The sequence below is a fragment of the Loxodonta africana genome, chromosome 18, assembly GCF_030014295.1.
Source record: "Loxodonta africana isolate mLoxAfr1 chromosome 18, mLoxAfr1.hap2, whole genome shotgun sequence".
Lineage (NCBI taxonomy): Eukaryota > Metazoa > Chordata > Mammalia > Proboscidea > Elephantidae > Loxodonta > Loxodonta africana.
Window position 1 is genome coordinate 49,189,546 of NC_087359.1, and position 24,448 is coordinate 49,213,993.

The window sequence follows — 24,448 nt, forward strand, 5'->3', positions numbered from 1 at the left end:
CTTCACATATACTAGTTCACTTGCTCCTCACAATGACTGCATAAGGTAATGATGACAACAATAGTGGGTAACTCTTAACAATGTTTATCTGTACCAGGCACTACCTACATGCTTTATATATATGTATAATCACAAAACCCTGTGAGCCAGGGGTGGTGTTTTCTCCATTTCAGAAATGAGGGAATTGAAGCACTAGGAGGTTAAGTGACTTGTTGAAGTTTTGAACCAGGGTGTGTGACTCTAATTCCCAGGCTACTAACCACAATATGTTTCGTTTATGTTTTCTATCTTCATATCACACAACTTTCACGTGGCTAAATTGTATCTCCATCCAGATCTGTGTGACTTCGAAGCCCACGGGTTTCCGCTGCATCCCAGAGGCCTCGTGGAATAAATGAGAAAGAATGCCTTGGAATTTTTGCAACACTTTCTCTTCCAAAGAATTCAAACTGATTTCCACATAATTCTCATAGATTTGTGCTGTGAACCTCCTTGTACTGTAAATTCCCGCACAAGGAGAAAGATAAACCCGAGTCCCGGGTCATTTGACACTAGCCGGAGCACCCAGCAGATGGCGCTATCTTAGTAGCCACCAGCTGGCTGCCCCATCCCCGGGGCTCCCCACCTCCGCGGAAAGCTTCCCAGCCCTCCCTCACTCCCTTCTCTCTCCCCCTCCCCACGGAGCCCGCGTCCACGTGACCTTAAGACGGCCAATAGGCGAGCAGAGAGGGCGAGCTGGTCCCTGTGGCCGCCATTAAAGCGAAGGGAAAACCCGTGAATTCGGATTAAAGGGGGAAAAACACCGCCCGCTGGGCCCACAAAATGGGGGAGGCTACTGCGTCCAGGCTGTGAGGCCGCAGGAGAGCAGACGTTAGGTCGGCCCGGCCCAGGGACGACACGAAGACACAGCCGGAGAATGGTCTGAGCCCCAGACGCCGCCACCACCTCCGCCACTGAGGAGACTCTGGGCTTAAGGACATCGCCGCTGCCGGGCCGGGGGCCTGGGCTTCCCTCCCGGTTCTCGCCCTTCCAGCTCCTCTGCGGCCGCCTCCCCGCCCGAGGGAATCCTCTGGGGCTTGGGCTCGACCGTCTCGGACTCGATTTCAATTATTTATTGTGTAATTTATTATTTTTCTGGTGGAAGGGGCATACATCTCCTCTGTCCCCCAGAGAGGGGCAAGCGCCTGCGGGCTCCGCGGCAGCCGCAGACCGGCCCGCGGAGCGAGCGCTGCGCGGCCCTCCCGCCTCCGGCCCTCGGCCCCGGGCGGCTGGGTGCCGGCCGGGCGGCGGGGGCTGCTCGCGGCGGCGGGGGGGTGGGTGGGGAGGGCGGGCGGCCCGGCGGCCTCCTCTTCCATCGCCCCCCCCAGCCGCCACCCCCCCCCGCCCTGCCCGGTGTCTGTGTTTCTCTCTCTGGTCGGAGGCGGCGGTAATGGCGGATGGTGGGTTGTGGCGCCGGCGGCGGCTGCTGTGAGGGACGATGAGTTCCTCCTTCGTGCCGAACGGGGCCAGCCTGGAAGATTGTCACTGTAACCTTTTCTGCCTGGTGAGTGCCCGGGCCGCGGGCGGGGACGGCGGCGAGTGGGGCGCTGAGGGAGGGGCCGCGAGGTGCGCCCTTGGGCCGTGGGGGAGGGGGTCCGGGTCTGATCCCGGCGCCCGAGTCCCAGGCCAGGCCCAGTGGAGCCGGCGCGGCCGCGAGGCCCCGCACCCAGCCCCGGGAGACGGCGTCCGCTCGGTCGCCGTCCTGAGCTCTCGGGAGTGGGGAGTTTGTTTCTTGTCTTGTTTCTGACTCCCCCCCCCCCGCCCCGCATCGTAGTCTTCTCTTCAACTTGGGCACCTCATCTGCCGGGACACTGACTTAATTAACATTTCCGTCTGCATTTCTTGCCTAACTATTGCTTTTCTCTTTTTTGATCCTGTATTCCTCTTCACACTTTCTATTATTGCCTGTTCTCCCACTGTCTTTATACTTCGCTCTGGTAATTTGGTTTCTCCTAATAAACAGGACCCCAGAGTTTATGCACTGACTCCTCCCCCCCCCCCCATTTTACATTTTTTCTACGCGTCAGACTAACAGTTTGACTTCTGGGTGACTTCACATCTTTGTGTAAAAACCAGTAGATGCCATTTCATATGTTTTCTTCCTAAACTTTGAAAAGTTTGCCATTTTGACAATTTCTAGCCATCTTGCTATTATTAGAACATTATGCTTGTGTGAGAGTGGAGGGGGCTAATGGAGGAGGTGCTATGGTTTTGCCCTGTTTCTATATTGGTCTGTTTTGCTTGCCTTTTCAGAATGCTTTGAGCAGGCTGCTCCATGTTTTATTGAAATGGAAAGTCTGGGGAAGCTATACGGAGAAATGACAATCGTGTTGATTGGTCCAGGCCTGGGAACTTAGAACATATAAGACTTCCCAAAGTACCAACTGTTGCAAATACGTAGTTCAGAAATGGGCAATAGCTTAATTTGGTGACAAAGTTTGGGTGACTTTTTTCATTTTCCTCTGTGCTATGGGAAATATTAAGAGTGTATGATAGGTAAATGAGTTGAGTGGGCGGAGCACAACTAATTGGCAAGTGCAAACTGCCAGTCATGTATCAGCAGTTTCATTTTTGGCACCTTATGCTTTGCCCCTTTAAGTGAGGTTGAAGAATTAATGGATTCCCTCTGTCGAATCTCTTTCACAGTGCTATTGAGATCTGTAATGCCTTCCCCCCTGTAAATTATGTTGGTTTTCTTGTATAATGTCCATTAATCAGCATCTTTGCATGTAAAAAGACATACACCAGGTTTTGAATTTCTGTGCTCTCCAACTCAGTCTATTTTTGGTACTTTTAGGATCAAGTTCTTTGAAGATAGTCTAGCACAAATCTGAGATTTCTTTGTGGGCAGCTATGTGATTTTTCCTAAAGTGGATGTGGCAAGAATTAACTGGAATTTTTTCAGGAAGTATTCAGATATCTTTTTATTAGAGCTATGACTTCTACAAACATGGAATGATAAATTTTTAAGAATTAATTTTTAGTTAAAAGTTTGACACCAGGGGACAAACAGGACCACTTAGAGTAGAATTTAGGACAGAGAAAAAAATGTTTACTCAGTGTGCAGTGTTAAAGTACATGTTTATATTTAACATTCTTTTATTTCTATTTGGGGCACATTATATTTATTGACTTGCTAATTTGTGACATGTCAGTGTTAATATTTTAACTGTTTTTGTTCTTTTTAAATTCTTGGTTATTGAGTTATCAGATGTATAAAGCTTTTTTACTTTTTTTTGGTTTTAAGCCACTTTGAATATTTTAAGCATATATTGAAAAATTGCAGTGTCTTAATGAAAAAGGGACTTTTATGGTGAATAGTTTTAACTTTGAATGCACAGTAATAAAAAGTCATGCTTTCTTTTCTTCAGGCTGACTTGACCGGAATTAAATGGAAAAGATACGTATGGCAAGGCCCAACTTCTGCCCCTATTCTGTTTCCGGTAACTGAGGAAGACCCCATTTTGAGCAGTTTTAGTCGATGCCTTAAGGCAGATGTACTTGGTGTTTGGCGGCGAGATCAAAGACCTGGAAGAAGAGAATTATGGATATTTTGGTGGGGTGAAGACCCTAACTTTGCTGACCTTATTCACCATGACTTATCAGGTGAAAGCAGCTTATCACTTTCAACTAATTATGTAGTAAGGTTGTATACTTTCCCCAAAATAACATTTGTATTACAAATTAGGATTTTTTTTTTTTGATGGAACATTGTTAGATATGAAGCCAGATAAAAATTAAGCCCTGTGTTTTATTACACCATGGTTATTTTAAATATGCTATCCATGTGTGTTATGGCAGGTTTTTTCCTTCTACCCACGTTGCTCTGAATTTCTCACAGGCAGTTAGGCTTCAGGAAAACATGCTATATTAACTTAAGAAAAATGGAATTTGGGGGCATAAAGTTCTCAACAAAGTCATATAATACCTTTGAAGCCAAGTGTACCACACCTGGGAGTCAATTCTGCCACTGCTCTGTACCGCATGAATAGCCAGACAATTATAGGAATATCTAGAAGTGGTGTGTTGTGAATTTTTCTTGTTTTTGACAGCATATAGTTATTTTGTTATTGTTTTATTAACACATGAAGGCATATGTTAATTTTTTTTATTCTTGGAGAGTGATTATTTTATCCGAGGTACTGTTCCATCAAAAACTATCGTTAATATAACGAGACAGGTACATCTTGTTTAGCTTTTACAGGATGTGGTGTCATAATCTGAAAGGTTATGCAGAAGTAATTTTATTGTGAGCAAATCAGTATGATTACTTCCACCTTATTCTCATAACCTTTAGGACCAAACGTTACTTTAGAAAGAGGCTATAGACCTTCATGTAATTTCTGAAACTTGTGTTTACTTAGACTGTAAGAGTCAATGTTAACTGATTCTTTGGTGATAAGAATGTAAATGAGTAGTTGTGTGCTCCAAGATACTAAAGATTTGGTAATGATTTTTGACAGGTAAATTTAGAATTTCTAGGGAACTAAAAAAAAAAAAAAAGGCAGTTTCTGAATTTTCTCTTACTGTCTGTTTGACACATAGGACCTATTTTCTTTTTAAATGAAACGTAATCCAGGTGTCTTTGTATCAAACAGTTATTTAGCAAGATCAGCCTTTGTGCAGGAATGTATGTGTTGTGGCTATTTGTTTTGATGCTTGCTTTTTACCTTGTAATGAACACACCGTTAAGTATTAATCCTAATTTCTTGAGAATGGTTGCAATTCTGTTACGATAAAGCTTTCCAGCTTTCCTTATAAGCTGCTTGCTGGAGAGTCCAGCCCTTAGTTCTAGGTGTATTATATAGTTCTAAATATATAAGATGAGCATGTGAGAGATTTAAGTATGTGTGTCAGAATATAAATTTTTTTAGTGACATAAGCAAGATGGTGCTTTCTAATGGTCATGCCAGAAACTAAGCCTGCCAGCTTCCTTTTTCTTTCAGCGACTTTGATATGCTTGATCTACTTTCCTGTTTAAATGGTCATAAAAACTACTTTACAAAAATGTTTGGAAACAGTTTTAATGTTGATAAACTATCTGTAATCCTGACTTGAAAATTTCATTCTTTTTAGTAACATTGGCAGTGCATCTGAACAGTCCATTTTTTTTTTTAGATTCCACGAAATTCTTTTTGTGGAATTGAAGATAATTTTAACAATATATAGTATTTAGTTTTTACTATAATAGGTCTAGTATTTTGAAAGTTAAAAACCTAATAAAGTTAGATGTGAGCAGTTTTGATGAATATTGTTAAAATACTGTATGGTTACGTTTTCCTTGTAAGTTTCATGTTATCAATCAGATATGTTTTCCCTATTGAAAGTGGGTTTCAGTTTTCTAAAATTTCTTCTCTAGTTTAACTTCAGTTTTGGTATGATTTTTTAAAATTGTTAGTATCTGTACTTTAAAGTAAGTAATGATCTTGAATGTGAGTGAAAGTAATTTTAGATGATTAGATTTTAATATGCCCGATTTTGCTGAACACTTGAATGGTAAATAACTTTTTTTTAAGTTTATCAAAGTGGAAACAATTGAAATAGTAAACTGAAATACAATTAGGAGTAGTATATAATCATATTTACTGTTCCAAAGACTGTCCTGTACTGTTTTAGTTTATGTAGTCAGTGGTATTTATAGAATGTGTTAGCTTTTTTTTGTTTTTAATGTGTCATTTACTTTAGAATGTTGTTAGTTAGGTCAGACATAGCTTAGAGAATAATAAGGTCTTTTCAGATGGAGTATATTTGTCTCGCCCTTTTCTTTACTCCAGGGACACCGTCTGCCTCCCTTTTGGGGTAATTAGTCTGCCTCTCTATCTCTAGCTAACCCCTTTTTCATTTCTTCCCATCTGTGGCACTCTATTCCCTTCTTTTAAGCTCCCCTGAGAAGAGAGCAGCTGGACAGTGGGGGTGGCATCAGCTGCAGGAGGGAATCCTGAGTTCCAAGTAGAGGTGTAGCACTGAGAAGGGGGAACCGAAGGACCCAGGTGGTAACTAAAAAGCTGTGTTAATTTAGCTTGAGCCTGCTCTTCACAGGCAGTGTCCTTACGTTTGGTTCAGCACCTACCACATTTTGTTACTCAGATGTTTGTGATTATGGTGATAATACTATCCCTTCTTGGTGGTGGTGGTGGGAAGAGGGAAGGTATTTTTTTTTTGTAAAGAGTAGAATTCTCGTTTTTTTTTTTTTTATTATTCAGTATTCACTAACAAAAGTACAGAATTGCCTTTGCTTATCCTCCTTATCTCTTTTGTGTCATCTATAGCGTATTTTTAAAATGAACTTTTAGATTCACGTAGAAGTTGCAAAAGTGGTTTAGAGAATTCCTGTATACCCCTAGGAGCTCTGATGGCTCTGTGGTTAAAGCACTCAGCTGCCAACCTAAAGGTTGACAGTTCAAACCTATAAGTTTCTCCTCAGGAGAAACCCTATGGGGCAGTTCTACTCTGTCCTATAGGGTTGCTGTGAGTTGGAATCAACTTGACAGCAGTGGGTTTTTATATATCTTTTACCCAGTTTCCTTTATTGTTAATATCATACGTTGATTTGGTATATTTGTCACAGCTAATGAACCACAGTCCATACTTTGGATTTCCTTGTTTTTATCTAATGTCCGTTTTCTGTCTTAGGATTCCATTCAGGGTACCACATTACATTTAGCTGTCATGTCTTATAGAAGAAGTGAGCCCTGGTGGCACAGTGGTTAAAACGCTCAGCTGCATTTGAACCCACCAGCCACTCTGAGGGAGAAAGATGTAGCAGTCTGCTTCTGTAAAGATTCACAGCCTTAGAAACCCTACGGGGAAGTTCTGCTGTGTCCTGTACGGTCTACCTTGAGGCGGAATTGCCTTGAAGGCAGTGGGTTTTTTTTTTTTTTTTGTCTTACAGATAACGCCTAGATTGTGACAGTTTTTCTGATTTCCTTGTTTGTGATGACCTTGACAGTTTTGAAAAGTCTGGTCAGCTTCCATAATGCTTTTAAAATTTTAGCCTTTTTTATATCACTTGGTACTTGTTTGGATCACAAATGTAAACTCACTTTAATGCTAACTGGTAAAGATCAGTTATAGCAAACCAAACCTGATTTAATACATTATTTTTTTTTCCTAATTAAAAATTTTGTTTGGATGCACCGTTTATGCTTGCTTTTTACTTAAATAGGAATAATCATATGAATCTCATAAAATCTACAGCATGGAATTACTTCAGATTGCAATAACTGTTTCCTCTTTTGTACTTTAGATGGTTTACAGAGCAAATTAGTTTCTTATTAAACAATTAATACACGTATTGTTTTGTGATGTTGGTTGCCAAATGCATACTTTAAACCCTAAGTTACGTACTTGTTTTCCAGCAGTAGTTAATACAGTTCAGTAATTTGCAAAGGTTTGATGATTTTGGGGACGGGATTATCCCTAATATTAGCCTTAACCAAAACATTCCAGAAGGGTATTTGCTCAGAATTTTTTTTTACTTCCTCCCAAATCCAAACATGTATGTTTTTTACTTTTTACTGTACTCCCTCAGAGAGAACACATAGTTGAGTTGATAAATTGGTATTTTTTGATGGAAAAGAAATAAGGGAGCAAAAGTCCTTCCTGGGTATGGTTGTCGTCTTCCGTTTTTTAAATTTTTTTTTAATTAAACTTGGTAGCACATCTCGTTTAGTGGTGTAGTCAGTGACAGAAGTGTAAAATTAATGGTGGGAAAATCTTAGCTCAGTCCCTCTAGTCAAAAGTCTGTAGTGTGTAGTGGTTCTTTTAAGTGTACTCTTAGTTTGCTTCAAAGCAAAATTTTTTTATTTTCATTAGTGTGTCCTTGAAGGAGAAAAGTTTTCTGTGTATTTTTATTGTGTCCTAACCTCTTTGGAATTCTGTTGCTGTTACCATTGGCTTTTATTCTTTCCCTTAAAATAAAAACAAAAAACTCCCTCCCCAAGTTTGGCATTTAAAAAAATCATAGTGAGTTAGAAGATGATGAGATTGAGAAAACTGACACCTTGAGAATTAAAACAAACAAACAAATGAAAAACAAAACCCAGATGCCGTCAGGGTTAAAAATGTTTTTTGTTTGCCTGGTATCTGAGGTCTGTATATAGCACTAGATTTTAGTGGTGCCCAGATACTTTCATTATGTTAGAATGTCACCATACTGAATGTTGTTCAAACTAAGTGGGCCATTAGTTAGTTAGTCTTAGAACTTAATTTCAGGTGCTTTCGTTGAAGAATATTAATTATAGTGGATTTTAATCTTAAATGACAGCTTTCAACAGGTTTGACAATTGGTAAAATAGCAGCAAAGCATAGGAATCTAGTGCCCACTAAACTAAAAAATTATTTAGTACTTTGGTTGCCTGAAGAGAGTCTCTAGTTGCCTGTTAACATGCTTGACTGGAAGTTTGATGGTTAAAAGTCCATCAGAGGTGCCTTGGGTGAAAGGCCTGGCTGGCAACGTACTTCTGAAAAATCAGCTGTTGATGAACACAGTTCTACTCTGATACACATGGGCTCAGCATGAGTCAGAATTGACTCAACAGGCAGCTGTTGGTTTTTTTAATGTTAGTCTGAAGAGACTTAATTTATATCTGTTCTGTAATTTACTTGTGGCCCATCTTTGTGTATTGGCTAGTCTTTGGGCGACAGCTTTATCGTTTGCCTTGTTTCTTCTACATATTGTCCTTTTTGAGCAAGAAAGCATGCATAATTTTTAAATCTTCAAATTAAAGATAGTGAACATAAGAGGCTTTTCAGGTTTTGCCATAGATGACTGATGCTGCCAGTTTAAGGCCCTAAGTAGTAATTGTTCAATGAAGAGGAAATTTTTGTTTAAGTACTAATCTAGACATTTAAACATTTCTCTTTATTCTTTCAGGAAATACATGGCCTTTTCTACCATGTTAATTTTTGAGACATTCATTATTCAAAAATTAGTGTATTATATAGGAAATGATTTCCTTCCTTATCAGCCGATCACAATAAAAATTGACATTTTAAAAATGTTGAGTCGTAGGTATATCAGCTTTTTTGTTTTTGATTTTTTTCCATTGATAATTATTTTTATGACCCGTAACATACTTTGGCATCACCATAATCTGTGTGCTTAGAAAAAAAAATTTTGTGGTGATTCAAATTCAGCATTTGAACTTTTGTATTGTTTTTTTTCAAATAAATACTTCGTAAAACTTTTCGAGTAACAACGATAATTAAGCATTCTAATTCTAAGAACTGAAAAGTACCAAAAATGCAGAATTGAAACTCTCTTGTTTTCTCTGTGGATATAGATACCAAGGGTGGAGAAAATTTATTTAAATGTATTAAGGGGCCTTTTTCCACTAGGCTATGATTGATTAAATTGCAAAGAACTAGGTAAAGATTTGACATGTGTCCCATTCTTTCTCCCTTCCCAAATTATAACACCGGTGTTGAGATTGAAGGACTTGCTTTATTTATTTATTTTAGAATTAACAATTTTTACTGTGTCACCTAGCACAATAAGTTCAACTGATTTTTATTCATTTATTTTTTGGTGGGGAGCATGACTTTCTCAATGGAGGAAACAGTAGGTTGATTTACATTCCAATACAAGCTTCTTTTTTTTTTATATAGTATTTTATTGTGTGTCCAGTGAAAGTTTGCACAGCAGATTAGGTTCCCATTTGACAGTTTTCTATACAAGTTGTTCAGTAACAGTTACATTTTCACAATGTGTCAGCATTCCCCATCATTGTATTCTAATTGTTCCCTTTTCAGCACTCTGGTTTCCCTGCTCTCTTATCTTCTCATTTTTGCTTTAATTGTTGGGCATTTGGTCTTATATAGATGGTTTTTTAATGCAGCACCGTACTCATGGATAATATCCTTTATAATGTGTGCCAGTCTGCTATTTCCCTAAAAGGTGACCTCAGGATAGTTTCAGCACAGGGTTTAACAGTCTTAGGAAGTCCTCTACTTGAAACTGCTCCAGCAATTCTGGACTTTTTAAGAACGTGAGTTCTGGTTTGTGTTTTTCTCCCTTTCTACCAGGGTCCATCTGTTGTTGACACCTTCTAGTCCTAGGTCTCAGGGTAGATGAGGCTGTGGGTCGTGTGAGCTATTAGGCCTGTAGTTTCTTCCCTGAGACTTTGGTCAAGGACTTGTTTTAACTAGGTGCAATCACTATATCTTGGGTGGGTCGGACGTACAATTTTACTTTAGATATCTCTGAAAACAGCATGTAGAAAAATTACTTTTATTATTATATGTTTCTAATCCTCCCCCCCCCCCTTTGGGGCGGGAGACCTTATAGGGAAACTTTTAGGTTTTTCATCAAATATTACCAGGATTCATTCTTGTTATTTCCTTGGCAGTGAAAAAATAAAATTACACTACTTCAGTGTAATGGTTGCTTTGTCATGTCTTTAGAAAACCGTGACAGGTCACTTGTTCTCTTTGTTTTGGTTTAACTCTCATTTAGTGTTAATGAAAACTGTTGGCATTTTGGGAGGATGAGAACCCTCCTGAAAGCATTAAGTTCACTTAAGTTTCTCCAGATGTAGTTTAAAGTAATGAGGAAGAAAAGTTTGAAAATTAATATTAATTTTCTAAACTACATTAAATATGTTTAAGCCATTTTATTGCAGGTTAAACTAAAATTTATTAAGTAGATTTTATTAATAGATTAAAAACCATAAAATTTTATGTGAAATATATATAATTATATTGTAGCTCTTTGTCGTTGTTAGTTACTGTCAAGTTGGGTCCAGCTCATGGTGACCTTATGTGTAACAGAACAAAACGTTGCCTGGTTTTGTGCAGCCTTTGTGATTGTTAGTGTGTGTTGGCGTCCGTTGTTGGGGCTGTTGTATAATGCTTCCAGCTCGGAACGCATCCGCCAGCACTGTATCGGACGGTATTCTGTTGTGGTCTGCAAAGTTGTCGTTAAGTAGATCACCAGGCCTTTCTTCCTAGTCTGGAAGCTCCGCTGAAATCTGTCCACTCTGGGCACCCTGCTGGTGTTTGAGATGCTGGTGTGTAGCTTTAAGCATCATAGCAGCAACTCTCAAGCCATCACTGTATGACAAACTGACAGACAAGTGATTTATAGCCCTTGCTATTCCAAAATTTTTGTTATTTACTCTTTCTGGGAAGAAGGCAAATTCATTCTCAAGTTTTAAGTGAATAATTTTCTGATATTGGAATTTTTTAGGAACTCTATGTCTTAGATAGGTGTAGTGGTAACTGTCTTAGAACTTTGATACTTTAAAATTGAGAAGTAATAAAGATATTAAAGATTTTGTTAAACGCTTATATGGGACAAATGTTACAACCATTGTGCCTCTTAAGAAGTAAGGATTTTTGAGGTAAAAGAATAGAAATAAAATATATTAATAGATGACAAAGAAGTGAAGAATGGGAGGTATTAAGAACATGCCTGTTTTTAGTAATCGTAAGTCACATAATATGAAGTAAAACTCTTAATGTAGCTGTTTAATTTTGAAAGGATAGGGCCTATAGGACCTGATTAGCCTGAAAGCAGATCGATTGAGATTCATTTTTCTTCTCTTAGCACCTCACAAATACACTTGTGTCTAGACCTTTAAATAATTACTGTGAATTCACTCTGTGCCACTTCCCTTTTCTTCTAGCCTAATATTTTAAAAAATATGAATAGCTACAAAAAGGAATTCATTTGGGTAATATAGTGAATTCCATGAACGTTTTGGCATTACATAGCCATGGGATAGGAGCATCTACAGTGTAATGGAATGTGAAAAACTCTTCCTATTTAATATTAATGTTTTTAAAAGTTTTTATTCCAACTCTTAAAGTTTTGTTTTTAAATTTTATTCTTTAAAAGCTTACCTTTTTAGAAAAAATAATTATTTGATTTGAAAAACTCAACTACAATTTAGGGAATAACTTTAAAGAAGAGCATAAAGTCAGCATTAACCTTTGTAGTGCAGCTAAAGTCCACTGTCATTGTGCTTGTTTAGTTAATGTTTATTCTGTCCTTCGTTGTGTAAGTACTGAACATAAACCATGTGTCACTCTTAATGTCTTTGCAGATTTGTTCAAAAACATTAATTTATTATTTTTCTCTGGGTATGGTATATACATTTTAGTGTTGAAAAAGATTTTATCATTTATTTTTACTTTAAAATTGAAAGATAACCTATATTCATGTAATGTTTTTAAAGATACATAGTCTACAGAAAGATAGTGAATTATATTTGAAATAAGAAATTTAAATATTAAGATAAAAGTAAAAATGCTCAAATAACATCTTATTTGTAGCAGGATTTATTGGATGGTTGGTTATAGATGTGAAATGGATCCACTGCTCTTCTGTTGATTCCAACTCAAAGCAACCCCATAAGACAGAGTAGAAATGCCCCATAAGGTTTCTAAGGCTGTAAATCTTTATGGAAGCAGACTGCCACATCTTTATCCCGCGGAGTGGCTGGTGGGTTCAACCGCTGACTTTTTGGTTAGCAGCTGAGTATGTTAACAGCTGTACCACTGTGGCTCCCCATGAAATGGATAGAGAGCAAAAAAACTTTTTTTTTTCTGAACTATATCCAAAACTTACCTCAAAATGACTGTTATATATATATTTTTTGTATGTTAACTTGGAGTGGTTAATAGATTTGCTGGCAGAACTGAGGCTGCATAGTCAATGAAGATAGCTATGTCTTTATATAACAGAAGTGCCATTTAAAATGTAAGTCTTTAGATTTTTAAATTTCTTTCCCAGGTAGAGGGTTCTATACTGAATAGTAATCATTAGAATCATTTGTTTGAAATGAGACCTAAGGTGGCTGGTAATGCACTGCTTGTTAGGCTGTGTGCAAGTAGCTTCCTTTTTATTCATCACTTAATTTTATAGTTGTGGATTAAAATGCTGCTGGACATAAAGTGTTCTGAGTGTAATTATTAACTGATTAGGTTTTTTGGCAGGTTGAATGGTGAAATTAGGACAAAGTAACGTGTAAGCCAGCTTAGCAATTGGCATCTTAGGTATAGTGTGTGTATAATATCTCCCAGGTTATACAGATGTTGTTTTCATTGATATAGAAACCAAATTAGTGTATCATTGACTTTTTATGTGGTGGAAACATAATTTTCAGGTAATTTAGTGGAATACATGGCACTTAGGCCTTTTATTCCTTGTGGAGTAACTTAGAAATCTGATGTTTTAATGTGTAGAGATATATTGAAGTGATCGTAGTTCAATATTATGAGGTGAAGTAGGGCTTATGAATGTAGAATGTAAATTGTAACATTTTTTCACATGGCTCTGAATAGCTATAGTGCCAATACCTTTTGTTTTTTTTTTTTCATTTCTCTTACAGAAGAAGAAGATGGAGTGTGGGAGAATGGACTTTCTTATGAATGCCGAACTCTGCTTTTCAAAGCAGTTCACAATCTGTTGGAGCGGTGTTTAATGAACCGGAACTTTGTACGTATTGGCAAGTGGTTTGTAAAGCCTTATGAAAAAGATGAAAAACCTATAAATAAAAGGTAAGCTATTTTATTTAAATTCACTTGATATTTCTTTAGGTTTAATTTTTATGGCTTTATAGAAAATGTGGAATAAAACAAGCCAATATCTTGCAAACATTCAGAAGGTCAACTTTAGCAAAGTACTATAAGTATTCAGGTTTTCTTTGACCACCCTACCCATCACTTTATACATTTTAAGACTTTTTGTTTTTTTTTTGCAGTGAGGATAGACCTGTGTTTTAATACAGTGGCCTAGGTTTTGATTTGGGAAGGTAGAGAAAATACAAAATGAAATGAGAGGTTTATGTTTTGAAATATATTTTTAGTGCTAGTGCAAACATCTACACAGTACTCTTATGTTAAAGTTACGGAGTATTAACACCTGTTGAAGGTAGTGATCCGTATTTACATTCTTTTTGGGTTTAGTTAACCCTTTTTATTACCTAACTTCTCAGTTTGTCTTAATTTAAATGTATGTTTTTCTTTATAAGATAATGTTTACTGTTGGAGGGTTTGTGATTTTCTTGAACTTCGAATTGAGTAAATTTATGACACTAATTAGAGTGGCTGCAGATGGAACACAGAAGACTTTAATGTAGGTATCTTCTTTTCCTGTGCAAATAAAACTTTCAGGTTACTACCACAGTATTCTGTGATTTAAATAATATAAGGCATAGTCTGTTGGAAGATTCAGAACCAAGCAATTGTTGAATTAATGAGACTTGAAGAGAGATGAAACACAGAAGAGTAAGATGGGATGTGGAAGAAGAGAAAACTGAAGGAAATTTATTCATTTTTGCTGAAAGATGTGAGGGAATGTAAAGTAAACATTTGGTCATGATTATAATCATTGTCGAGGTTTTCTCAACAGCAGGGAATCTGGAGGTAGGTAGTCCAGGATTGGTATAGGTGCTCAAAAATGTCACCAAGAACTCAGGTTCCCTGGAGTTTTCTGGTTTGCCACCTTTTTAGCCTTTGGCTTTCATCTTCCTGATCCCAGTGAGTGCTGTACCTGTACACTTCGCAGTGAATTCCAGGCAGGAAGAGGAAGGAAGGGAGGAAGCAAGCAAGGAGTCAGAAGGTAGATTGTTTTCTAGGAACTCTTAGCTGGCCTATTATTTGCCCTACTAAAAGAAACAAATATTTTTTATTTGGAAACACTGCCAAATAAAAATTTGGGAAACAGTGGCTGTAAACAAAGTAAGACTTCTTTTGTTAAGAAGGGAGAATAGATATTAGGTAGGCAATTAGAAGAAGGGGAAATAAATATTGGGTGGGCAGTTAGCAGTGTCTGCCACATATATTTATATAATTTTAAGAAGCCAAGCAGATTGCCAAGATTTAAAGTGAAAAACTGCAATCCTGAGCTCCAGCCACTAGAGTTGTTCTCAGAGGCAACCCCTTTTAATTCTTTTAACTGCTGCTTTTGTTACTTTCCTATTTAATATGGATGTTTTTTAAAGTTCTTATTCCAACTCTAAAGTTGTTTTTAAACTAGTTTTTTAAAAGCTTACCTATTTAGAAAAAATTATAATTATTTGATTTGAAAAACTTAACTACAATTTAGGAAATACTTTAAACAACAGCCTAAAATCAGCATTAACACAGAGTTTATAAAAGAATTAAAGACTGCTATGTCTCCTGCGGAGTAGCTAGTGGGTTTGAACTGTTGACTCTTCGGTTAGCAGCTGAGTGCTTAACTACTACACCGCTGGGGCTCTTAGTGATACAGCTGGGTTAAATACAATTAAAAATTCAATTCCTTACTTGTACAAGCCGTATTTCAAGTTTTCATGTGGCAAGTAGCTACCGTATTGGGCATGCAGATATAGAACATTTTCATCATCGTAGAAAGTTCTTTAGATAGCGTTGCTTAGACCAGAGCTTTTACATTTCTAATTAAAATAAATATACTTTTGGAACATCACTAAACAAGTTGGTAAAGTTTTTCTTTTTCAGAGACAGTAGATAAGAGAATATGCTGTAAATTCCATCTACAAGCTTATGTATCTTCCATTACATCTGTGGCTTTTACATTATCTTCCTCATTACCAAAATGAATTAAAAATAAGCATCATGAATTTAAGTGTCTGCTGGAGATGTATCAGTAGCTACTGTACATAGCTTTGGAACCTCTTGTGGCATAGCGGTTAAGAGTTTGGCTGCTAACCAAAAGGTCGGCAGTTCGAATCCACCAGGTGGTCCTTGGAAACCCCGTAGGACAGTTCTGCTCTGTCCTCTAAGGTCACTATGAGTTGGAATTGACTTGACGGCAACAGGTTATACATAGCTTTAGGATATCCTTGGGTTGTATTCCTCTGGTTGGGATATGTCTGAAAGCCTGAACTTCTAAAGAAGCTGAAAACGATCACTATCTTGGTTTCTAAGGATTCATTTTTCTTTTCTTGTCTTCCAGGGTAGCACTGTCCAATGGAAATACAATGCAAGCCACAAATGTAATTTTGAGTTTTATAGTAGTTACATTAAAGAAAATTAAGAAAAAAGATGAACGTAAATGCTTTATTTAACCAAACATTTCCAAAGTAATACTATTTCAACATGTAATTGAATACATAAAGGTGCTAATAAGATAGTATATATTTTTTATTTTTTTGTAGTACGTATTCAGAATCTAGTGTGTATCTTATACTTACTACACATCTCAATTTAAACTAGTCATCCTTGAAGGGCTTGATAGTCTCATGTGTATGGTGGCTGTTGTATTAACTGCATTCTTCTTGGGCTAGCCCTGCCAAGCTTGGTAGTGTTTATTGGTAAAAGATACCTTCTGATAGTCTGGGAACCCTCTTAAAATTGTATGCTAAATTGTGAGTGTGCTCTGGATTCTCAAAAGTAGGAAGAACCCCACACCTATGTCAAGATACCCACTATCTGCCCAAGTTAAGCATGGTTACTTCAGTCTTGATAATTTTTTCATTTTTGTCTTACTGTCTGTTGATCTGTCCTTCATGTCTGTCATCAAGACTGTTATGCATCCTGTTCCTAAAATCTTAAGTGATGATGTCATAGTTCTTAATGGCCCATGAAATTTCTCTATGGTGCTTGAGTTGTTGGGATTTGCATGGTCAATTTTTCTCATTTTCATGCTTTCCAGGAACATTTATAAGAAAAATTAAGTGCTCCCTCCCTCCATTTCTCCCTTTCCTCTCCCTCCATCTCTCCCCCTTGAGCTTTTCTTATTGTAGTTCTTACTATCGACTCATACAAATTTGTCTTTTTGAACTACTGTCCTTAGATATAAATGATAATAGAGAATTTTTTTCCAAAAGGGAGGAAGGAGTAGTAAACCTTTTGCCTAAGGTAGAATTGACCCACTGAATAAAGAACAAACATTCCCAGCACTTACTGGGTTTATAGTATGCCAGATGCTGTTCTAAATTAGGGCTTAATATGTATTAACTCAAGTAATTTGCACAACAACCATGTTACTACCCCAGTTTTACAAGTGATAAACCTGAAGCACAGAGAGGTTAAGTAACTTGTCCAAGGTCATAGAACTACCAGGTGTTACAGCTGGATTGTAGGGCATAGAAAATATGAGACAGATTGTGGTACCAGTAGATCATTATATCTCTTTTACCTACATCTTTTTAAAGTGATAGAAAATCGTAGGAACAGAGCACTTAAAAACAACCGTAAGGGAAAATAGTACTTGTAGTGCTCTTGAAGTTGTAAACCAGAATAATAATGTTACTACTTTCTAAGCAATCTTTAACTGTATAATGTAAGTAATGTTCACCAAGTGAGCAGGAATATATAGAGGATCCACAGATAAAGTGTATCTTCTGGATTTTAATATAGATTTTTTTATTCATGGAGCTGTGTTAAGAATACCCAATATTGAAGTTAAACCTGTAACTTTAAGAGTTTTTTTAAAGTTACGCTGAAGGCTGCAGAAATATAGAACAATGCAGTGGTTCTCAGACTTGTCTTGATATGGGTGTCATCTGAGGAGCTTAAAAAAATATTGGTTCCTGTGTCTTGCCACCAAAAGTTGTGATTTAATTGGTCTGGGGATGTGGCCTGTGCTTTGGGATTTTTAAAAGATCTCCAGGTGGTTCTAATATAAGACAAATTTGGAAACTAGTTGAATTAATGAAGTAGTAATCTAGAAATTAGGATGACTAGGGTTTATAAATCAACATTTCCTCTAGCTAGTTTTATGATTTTAAGATAAGCCATTTAACTTCTTTGTGCCTTGAACTTACCAGCAAAATGAGATATCATCTTTCTATATCTACCTAACAGAAATCCTAAAAATAGATTAGATATAGCACCTCTTAATGCAGTATATAAGGAGCCCTGGGGGACAGTGGTTAAGGCACTTGGCTGCTAACCAAAAGGTCAGTGGTTAGAACCCATCAGTCATTCCGAAGGAAAAAAAGCCTGGTGATCTGCTCCCATAAAGATTACAGCCTAGGAAATGCTATGGGGGCAGTTCTGCTGTGTCCTGTAGGGTCAAGTTGAGTCAAAATCTACCCAACAACGCAAACAACAATGCAGTACATATTTCCAACTGTTGTTAGAACAGCCAACTTTTTATAAGCATGTTTTCATTTTCTTTTTTAGATATAAAGAATCCTTTTGTTTGGAATGTTTCTACAACAGAAGATCTGTTTGGGTTTCATCATCTGTAAAATTCTGCCTCACTCAATATTTTTTTGTTCTGGGACTAAGAGTATAAACTCCTAGAGAGCAAGAGTATGCTCTGCATTACTTTATAGTAATATGCATTTGTTTTAACGTCACTTGTCTAAAGTGCTAAGTGCCAAAAATGTTTGATGAAGTGATATTGTAACTGGTAACATCTCTCCTTGAAAGAAAAGGCATTTTGAATTTAGTGAGTCAGTATTACCTAACATTCTCTTTGTTTTATGATATTCTCTGGCTGGAGTATTGGCTTTAATATGAAAATTCCCGGAATTTTCTACTATATTAAGAATGCTTAATTTTTCACCTATATCATACACAAACTTGGTTTATTTTAAACCGTTCTGTTACAAGAAGATCAGACGATACTGGGAATATGTGCTAGTGGTATAGGAGGTGACGCTTTTCTTTAATCATAGCTGGAGTTGAGAGCTGCTGATAAGTAGGGCAGTGCAGATTACAGCAGGAGCTGAGAGCATTGATCACATGTTTTGCACTTTGGAATATTGGGTTTTTACAAAGACCCCTAGGAGACAAATTTATCATTTTATATCAAAAAGCCACATTTCCTTTTTTGATTTAAAAGTTAAGATGGTTAAGTGCTAGTTGGGCATATGGAAAGGCTGTTGCAAAGCTGAAAAGATGGCCTCCATGATTTTTTTATATACCAGATTTTAAATTTATTTTCTTAAATAATATTTAAGAGCAGTTAATGTACTTCTTTTAACATTTCTAAGGTTATAATAATCCCTTTAGGAAAGCAGATTTTTAGCTACATAATTTTCTTGTTTGTCATGATAAAAACCCATTTTGAATATTTTTATTTAATATTCAGTATTATTTTTTATTTAACATTTTATGTATGAAACAGTTGAAAGCTGTGTTCTTCTTAAGAACTATAATTCACCGGTTACAGGAATATTCAATATGAAGATATAAGATGTAGGTCTCTTAACCTTTTTGTCTTTTAAAGATAAAGAGCATGAGATTGTTTTAGGTTGTTGCTTACACTTGCAAATGTTCTTGCAAGTATTAGCAATTCAGATTTTAAAATCTGCTATTCAGCTACTGGCGCTGGGTTATTCAGTTACTGAGTAAACACCCAGCATTCATAATCATTTCTATAGCATGCTTATTTGATCCCTAAAGTTAATCAAATTATGGTTTCTCTGCATATACTTGCTTGAATCTCTTCCCTGTTTTCCTTGATGCAAGTATTTTTTAATTCCTTTATACATGTTCCAAAAATTTACCCTCTCTACCAAGAATTTTTTTTAAGAACATTTATAGGGGAATTTGCTCTCTCTAATGAGGAGCCCTGGTGGCACAGTGGTTAAGCTCTCGGTTCCTAACCTGAAGGTAAGCGGTTTGAACCCACCAGCTGCTCTGAACTAGAAAAATGGTAGTTGACGTCCATAAAGATTTATGAGTTGGAATTGACTCGATGGTAGTGAGTTTGGTTTTTTTTTGGGGGGGGCCAAGAAATATTTTTGATTCTTCTAAAGCATACCGACAGACCTATAAAAGAAGAGGCTTGTAGTATTGAAAAATATTCATTCTAGCCAGTTGAATACCAATTTTTCATTTATTCTTTTCTGGCTTTTTAGCTTGTTTTTGGACTCTCATATCCTTTATAGTTTAGAAAGAAAAATACTTTGAAAATTGGCTTCTGCCTGTTGTGTATTAATACACATGGTGAGTGTGTTGGGTATGTCCCTCTCAGAAACTAAACATTAGTGATTTGCTAAGATAAAAATATTATTTAGAGATTATTGTGTACTTATATGCCATATAACTCAACCTTAGAAATTATAGAAGCGGCACTTGTGTCAGAAAAGTGGATATTCTCAAAAGGAAGAAAAGCACAAATATTCTTATATATGCATGTCTACATGTAGTAGTAAAAGTAGTTATGTATGGTTGTTTATGTTAGATAACTTTTTTAAGAAAAATAAATGTATGGAGGCTTGAAAGTAATTTTTTAAAAATCCTAATGTTTTAACTGGTGTCAAGAATCATGTTTCCTGCTCTTAACAAAGAGTATTAGGGTCACTCTCTTGACTGAGTCTTTTCACTGAGGATCTGTTGTAGTGGCCACACCATTGCTTTGTTGAGAAACAGTTTCATTTTTCAACTCTGCAGTTTTTGGGCTATCTGTATTTTCTGTAAATTATCCTAGCAAGCCTGCAAGTTCTTTCCAGAGTTTATCTCTTTCTTGTAGTATTTTATCAAGTATAGCTGGTAACAGCTAATTTATGTTTTCTGCATTTTGACTTGGTCCGTTCCACCGACTCTCTAAGTTCATTAGGTACGTTTTCTGCTTTCCATATTATTTCAGGCAACAGTTGTACAAAGTAGTTCTTTTTTTTTTTTTGAAAAAACAACAGCATAAATTTATTCTCTCACTGTTTTGGAGGCCAGAAGTCCAAAATTAAAGTTTCGGCAGGGCTGTGCTCTCTCCAAGGTCTAGGGGAAGCTTCGTTCTTGCCTCTTGCAGCTTCTGGTGCCCACAGGAGTTCCTTGGCTTGTGGCTTCATCATTCCAGTGTCAGCCTGCATCTTCACACGGCATCTTCCCTCTCAGTCTTTTTTTTCCCCCCAGCTGTGATCTTTTTTTTAAATTATCGTTCTTTAGATGAAGGGTTACAGAACAAGCTAGCTTCCAGTACAAGGTATTTGTTCACTGCATAACACAGGTCACCATTTTTTCAGATTCTCATAGCAGTTTCCTCTCTATTTTTCCAGTGTACTTGCCACCCACTAACTGATCCCAAAGCCAGCACCACATATTTTAGGTTTTTGTTATGGCAGCGCCTCATTTTTTTTTTTTTTAATTGTGGATACTTTTATTTATCTATTTGATAAGCAAAAACTGATTCTTGGGGAGATTAATGATCTTTTCCAGCAAATAAGGGGTAAATTTAGACTATACCAGCATCCAAAAGTATTCTTTTTAAAAAGTGTCGTTTTTGGTAGCAATTTCTGTATCAGTTATTGTTATGTAACACAATACTCCCAAAACTTAGTGGCTTAAAGCAGCAGTCGTGTATTCTCACTCATAGCATCTACAGGACAGCTGGGGGTTAGCCAATCTAGGCTATGCTCTAAATTGCAGGTTGGGTAGAGGTCCACTACATGTGTTGTTTTTCATCCTCCTCAGACCAATGGGCCAGCCAAGACATGTTCTTATCATTGTGAATAAAGAAGCACTGGAGGATAAACTGAATTGCATAAGCACATTTCAGGCTTCTGCTGGCCAAAAAAGGTCATAAAGCAAGCCAAAAGTCAAGGGTTGAGGAAGTAGGAATTGGTAGCAGATTGATTGAAGGTAGGGAGTGAAGGGAAAAAGAAGACTAGGATGGTTCACATTTCTGGCTTGGACGACTGTATAAAGGCTTGATTAGAAAGGGGATATGTTTAGTTAGAAGTAAGCAGTTCAGATCTCAACTTTATTCTACAGTATTTCGTGTGTACCTACTGTGTGCACCTGTTCTAGATGCTGAAGATAAAACATTAAACAAAGGAGACAAATTCTTATTCTGGTAGAGCTTACATTCTGGGTTGGGAAGGGTGAGTATGAGAAATAAGTAAACTGCATAATGTTAAATGGTGATAAGAAAAAAAGTGAGAAATTGAGGGGAGGGGCAATTTAAAGTACGGTAATCAGTGAAGGAATTGACTGGACAGCAGTGTTTTTTTTTTTTTTTTAATCCCCAGAGACCTGAAGAAGGTGAATGTGGGCATCTAGAGTGTTTCAGGTAGAGAAATATCTAATGTGTTTAAGGAACATCAGGGAGGCCAGTGTGAAAGAGAAGGGAAGTATTAGAGGAAGACCAGTAAGATAGGAAGTTGGAGAAGGAACAAGTATTGGGGGTGGGCCAATGTAAGGCACCAAAGGACATCAGAATAGCTTCTGTTGTTACCTAAGTGCATTTTTTCTCGTTAGGAATTAAAAGTTTAGTATCAGTATCTAGATCTTGTTAAGACATTCTTGTAGCATCCTGTACTTAATTTTCACCATAGCACTTACCATAACTGTAATTAAATTGTATGCCTAGGACAGTGCCATGCGCCTACCCCCCCAGTATATGTGCCCTAGAATACTTGTCAAGTAAAGGAATAATACCCCTTTTACTTGCTTCCACTTGGTGGCTTAGTGAAAAACTAGGGTAGCATATAGGTCTAAATATAATGCTGAGTTTAGTGCAAAGTTGTTTTGAATGTGTGTGTGGGTTTTTTGTGTGTATGTGTTCAGAATTAAGTTTGTGTTCCATGGTCATTCACCACTTTTGGAAGTGCAGCGATAATTACATTGAGCTTATTCCTTAAAATAAGCAATGGAAATGATCTCTTTCTGGATGGGCAATCCTCAAAGCTGTTGTTAGTTAACAGGCTCTTTACTTAATCTTGACTTGGTGATTATTTTAGGTTTATACTCTTATACTAAGCCAAATGTCTATAAAACCAGAAAAACCTGTTGCCGTCAAGTTGGTTCCAACTCATAGTGATCCTATAGGACAGAATGTCCTCCGTAGAGTTTGCAAGGCTATAATCTTTGCAGAAGCAGACTGTCACATCTTTGTCCCATCGATTGTGGCTGATGGGTTTGATCCAGTGACTGTTCCGTTAGCAGCCGAGCGCTTAACCATTATGCCACCAGGGCTCTGCAAAAGTCTTCATAATTACACCATTAATAGCTGTGTTCCAGTGGATTAGCATTTTAGTCAGACAAGAAATAGGCTTAATTTAAAATTAAAAAAAAAAAATGCAATGTGGTATCTTGGATTGGATCCTGGAATAGAAATTAGGGCATAAGTGGAAAGCTGCTGAAATCCAAATGAAATCTGAAGTTTAGTTAATAGTAGTAAACCAGTGTTTCTTATTTGACAAATACAGCATGTTATGTAAGATGTAAACATTAGGGGAAACTGGGTGAAGAGTATAGTGGGAACTCCTACTTGTAACTTTTTTGTAAATTTAAAATTATTTTGAAATAAAAAGCTTATAAAAAAAAACTTGAGGTGTTGGAGGATATAATAATGACTGCTGACCTTTTGATTAGCAGCCATAGCATTTAACCACTACACCACCAGGGTTTCCGATTAATATATAGAATTCTTTTTTTTTTTTTTAATTTAAAAGTAATTTTAATATGATTCAAGTAGTCAAGAGCTGTATGCCATCAAGTCGATTCTGCCTCATAGGAACCCTACAGGACAGAGTAGAACTGCCCCATAGAGCTTCCTAGGCTGTAATCTTTATGGGAGTAGATCACCAGGTCTTTTTCTCCTGCTGAGCAGCTGATGGGTTCAAACTGCCAACCCTCGGGTTAGCAGCAGCTGAGGGCTTAACCATTGTGCCACGAGGACTTCTTCAGTAAAGAATAGTAGCATAAATAAAAACATAATTAAAGACTGCTCAAAACAAATATCTCATTCCCATCACTTGGAAGTAACCAGCATTTTAAAACTTTTTTGTTTAGTTCTCGTGGCTGCTGCCATGATCCCTAGCGATGTAAGTGTACATCTACACTGAAAGATGTAGATTTGTGTCATTGGTTACTTTATTTTCAGTTTTTCTTTGGGTTACTTTCATAACTTAAAATAATATGCTTAAATTTCAATTTTTTGTTCTGTCAACTTTTGACATTATCTTTTTCACCTACAATATATAAGACGTGAAGAAATACGCAGCTCTGCATTACTCTTTTTTTTTTGCATTACTCTTTACCTCTTTTCTACTTTCCTACTTGTGTTAGCCACAGCATTACTTTTCTATCACTTTATTTTGCCCTGCCTTGTCCAGAAATAATTAAAGACAGCTTATACATATATATATAAGAAGTATATGTATATGTTCAAGAAGTTTTGAGTTGATTAATGATCATATTTTAAAGAACTATTATATGCATTCATATATATATATATATATATATATATATATACGCACACACTCAAGTTTTAAGTTGATTGATGGTCATGTACATAGCCTGGGTGATGCTTGGCTACTAACTGAAAGGTTGATGGTTCAAACCTGCCAGCTGTGCTTCTGGGGAAAGATGTGGCAATCTGTTCTCATAAAAATTACAGCCTTGGAAATCCTATGTAGCAGTTGCTATGAATTGGAATCAACTTGACAACAGTGGGTTAACAGTCATATTTTAAAGAATTCTTTCTTTAAGGTGAATTCTTAAAATAAGTATGTGGAACAGAAATAAGAAAAGTGGATTATTTTTTCTGTACAATCTCATTCCC

The 24,448-nt window shown here is 37.0% G+C and overlaps 1 protein-coding gene across 3 annotated transcripts in view; it reads left to right on the plus strand.

The window, feature by feature from the left end:
- Positions 1-1,369: 1,369 nt before the first annotated feature.
- MED13 (mediator complex subunit 13) overlaps positions 1,370-24,448 on the plus strand; it is a 95,248-nt gene continuing 72,169 nt past the window's right edge. For 2 of the 3 annotated variants that reach the window (XM_064271314.1, XM_064271315.1), the window contains exons 1-3: positions 1,370-1,543; positions 3,411-3,645; positions 13,374-13,542. In XM_064271314.1, coding sequence (XP_064127384.1) covers positions 1,478-1,543; positions 3,411-3,645; positions 13,374-13,542 — 470 coding nt within the window. In that variant the 5' untranslated portion in view covers positions 1,370-1,477. Of the gene's footprint in view, positions 1,544-3,410; positions 3,646-13,373; positions 13,543-15,940; positions 15,981-24,448 lie in introns of those variants that run through there. The other variant, XM_064271316.1, reaches the window with a different exon arrangement.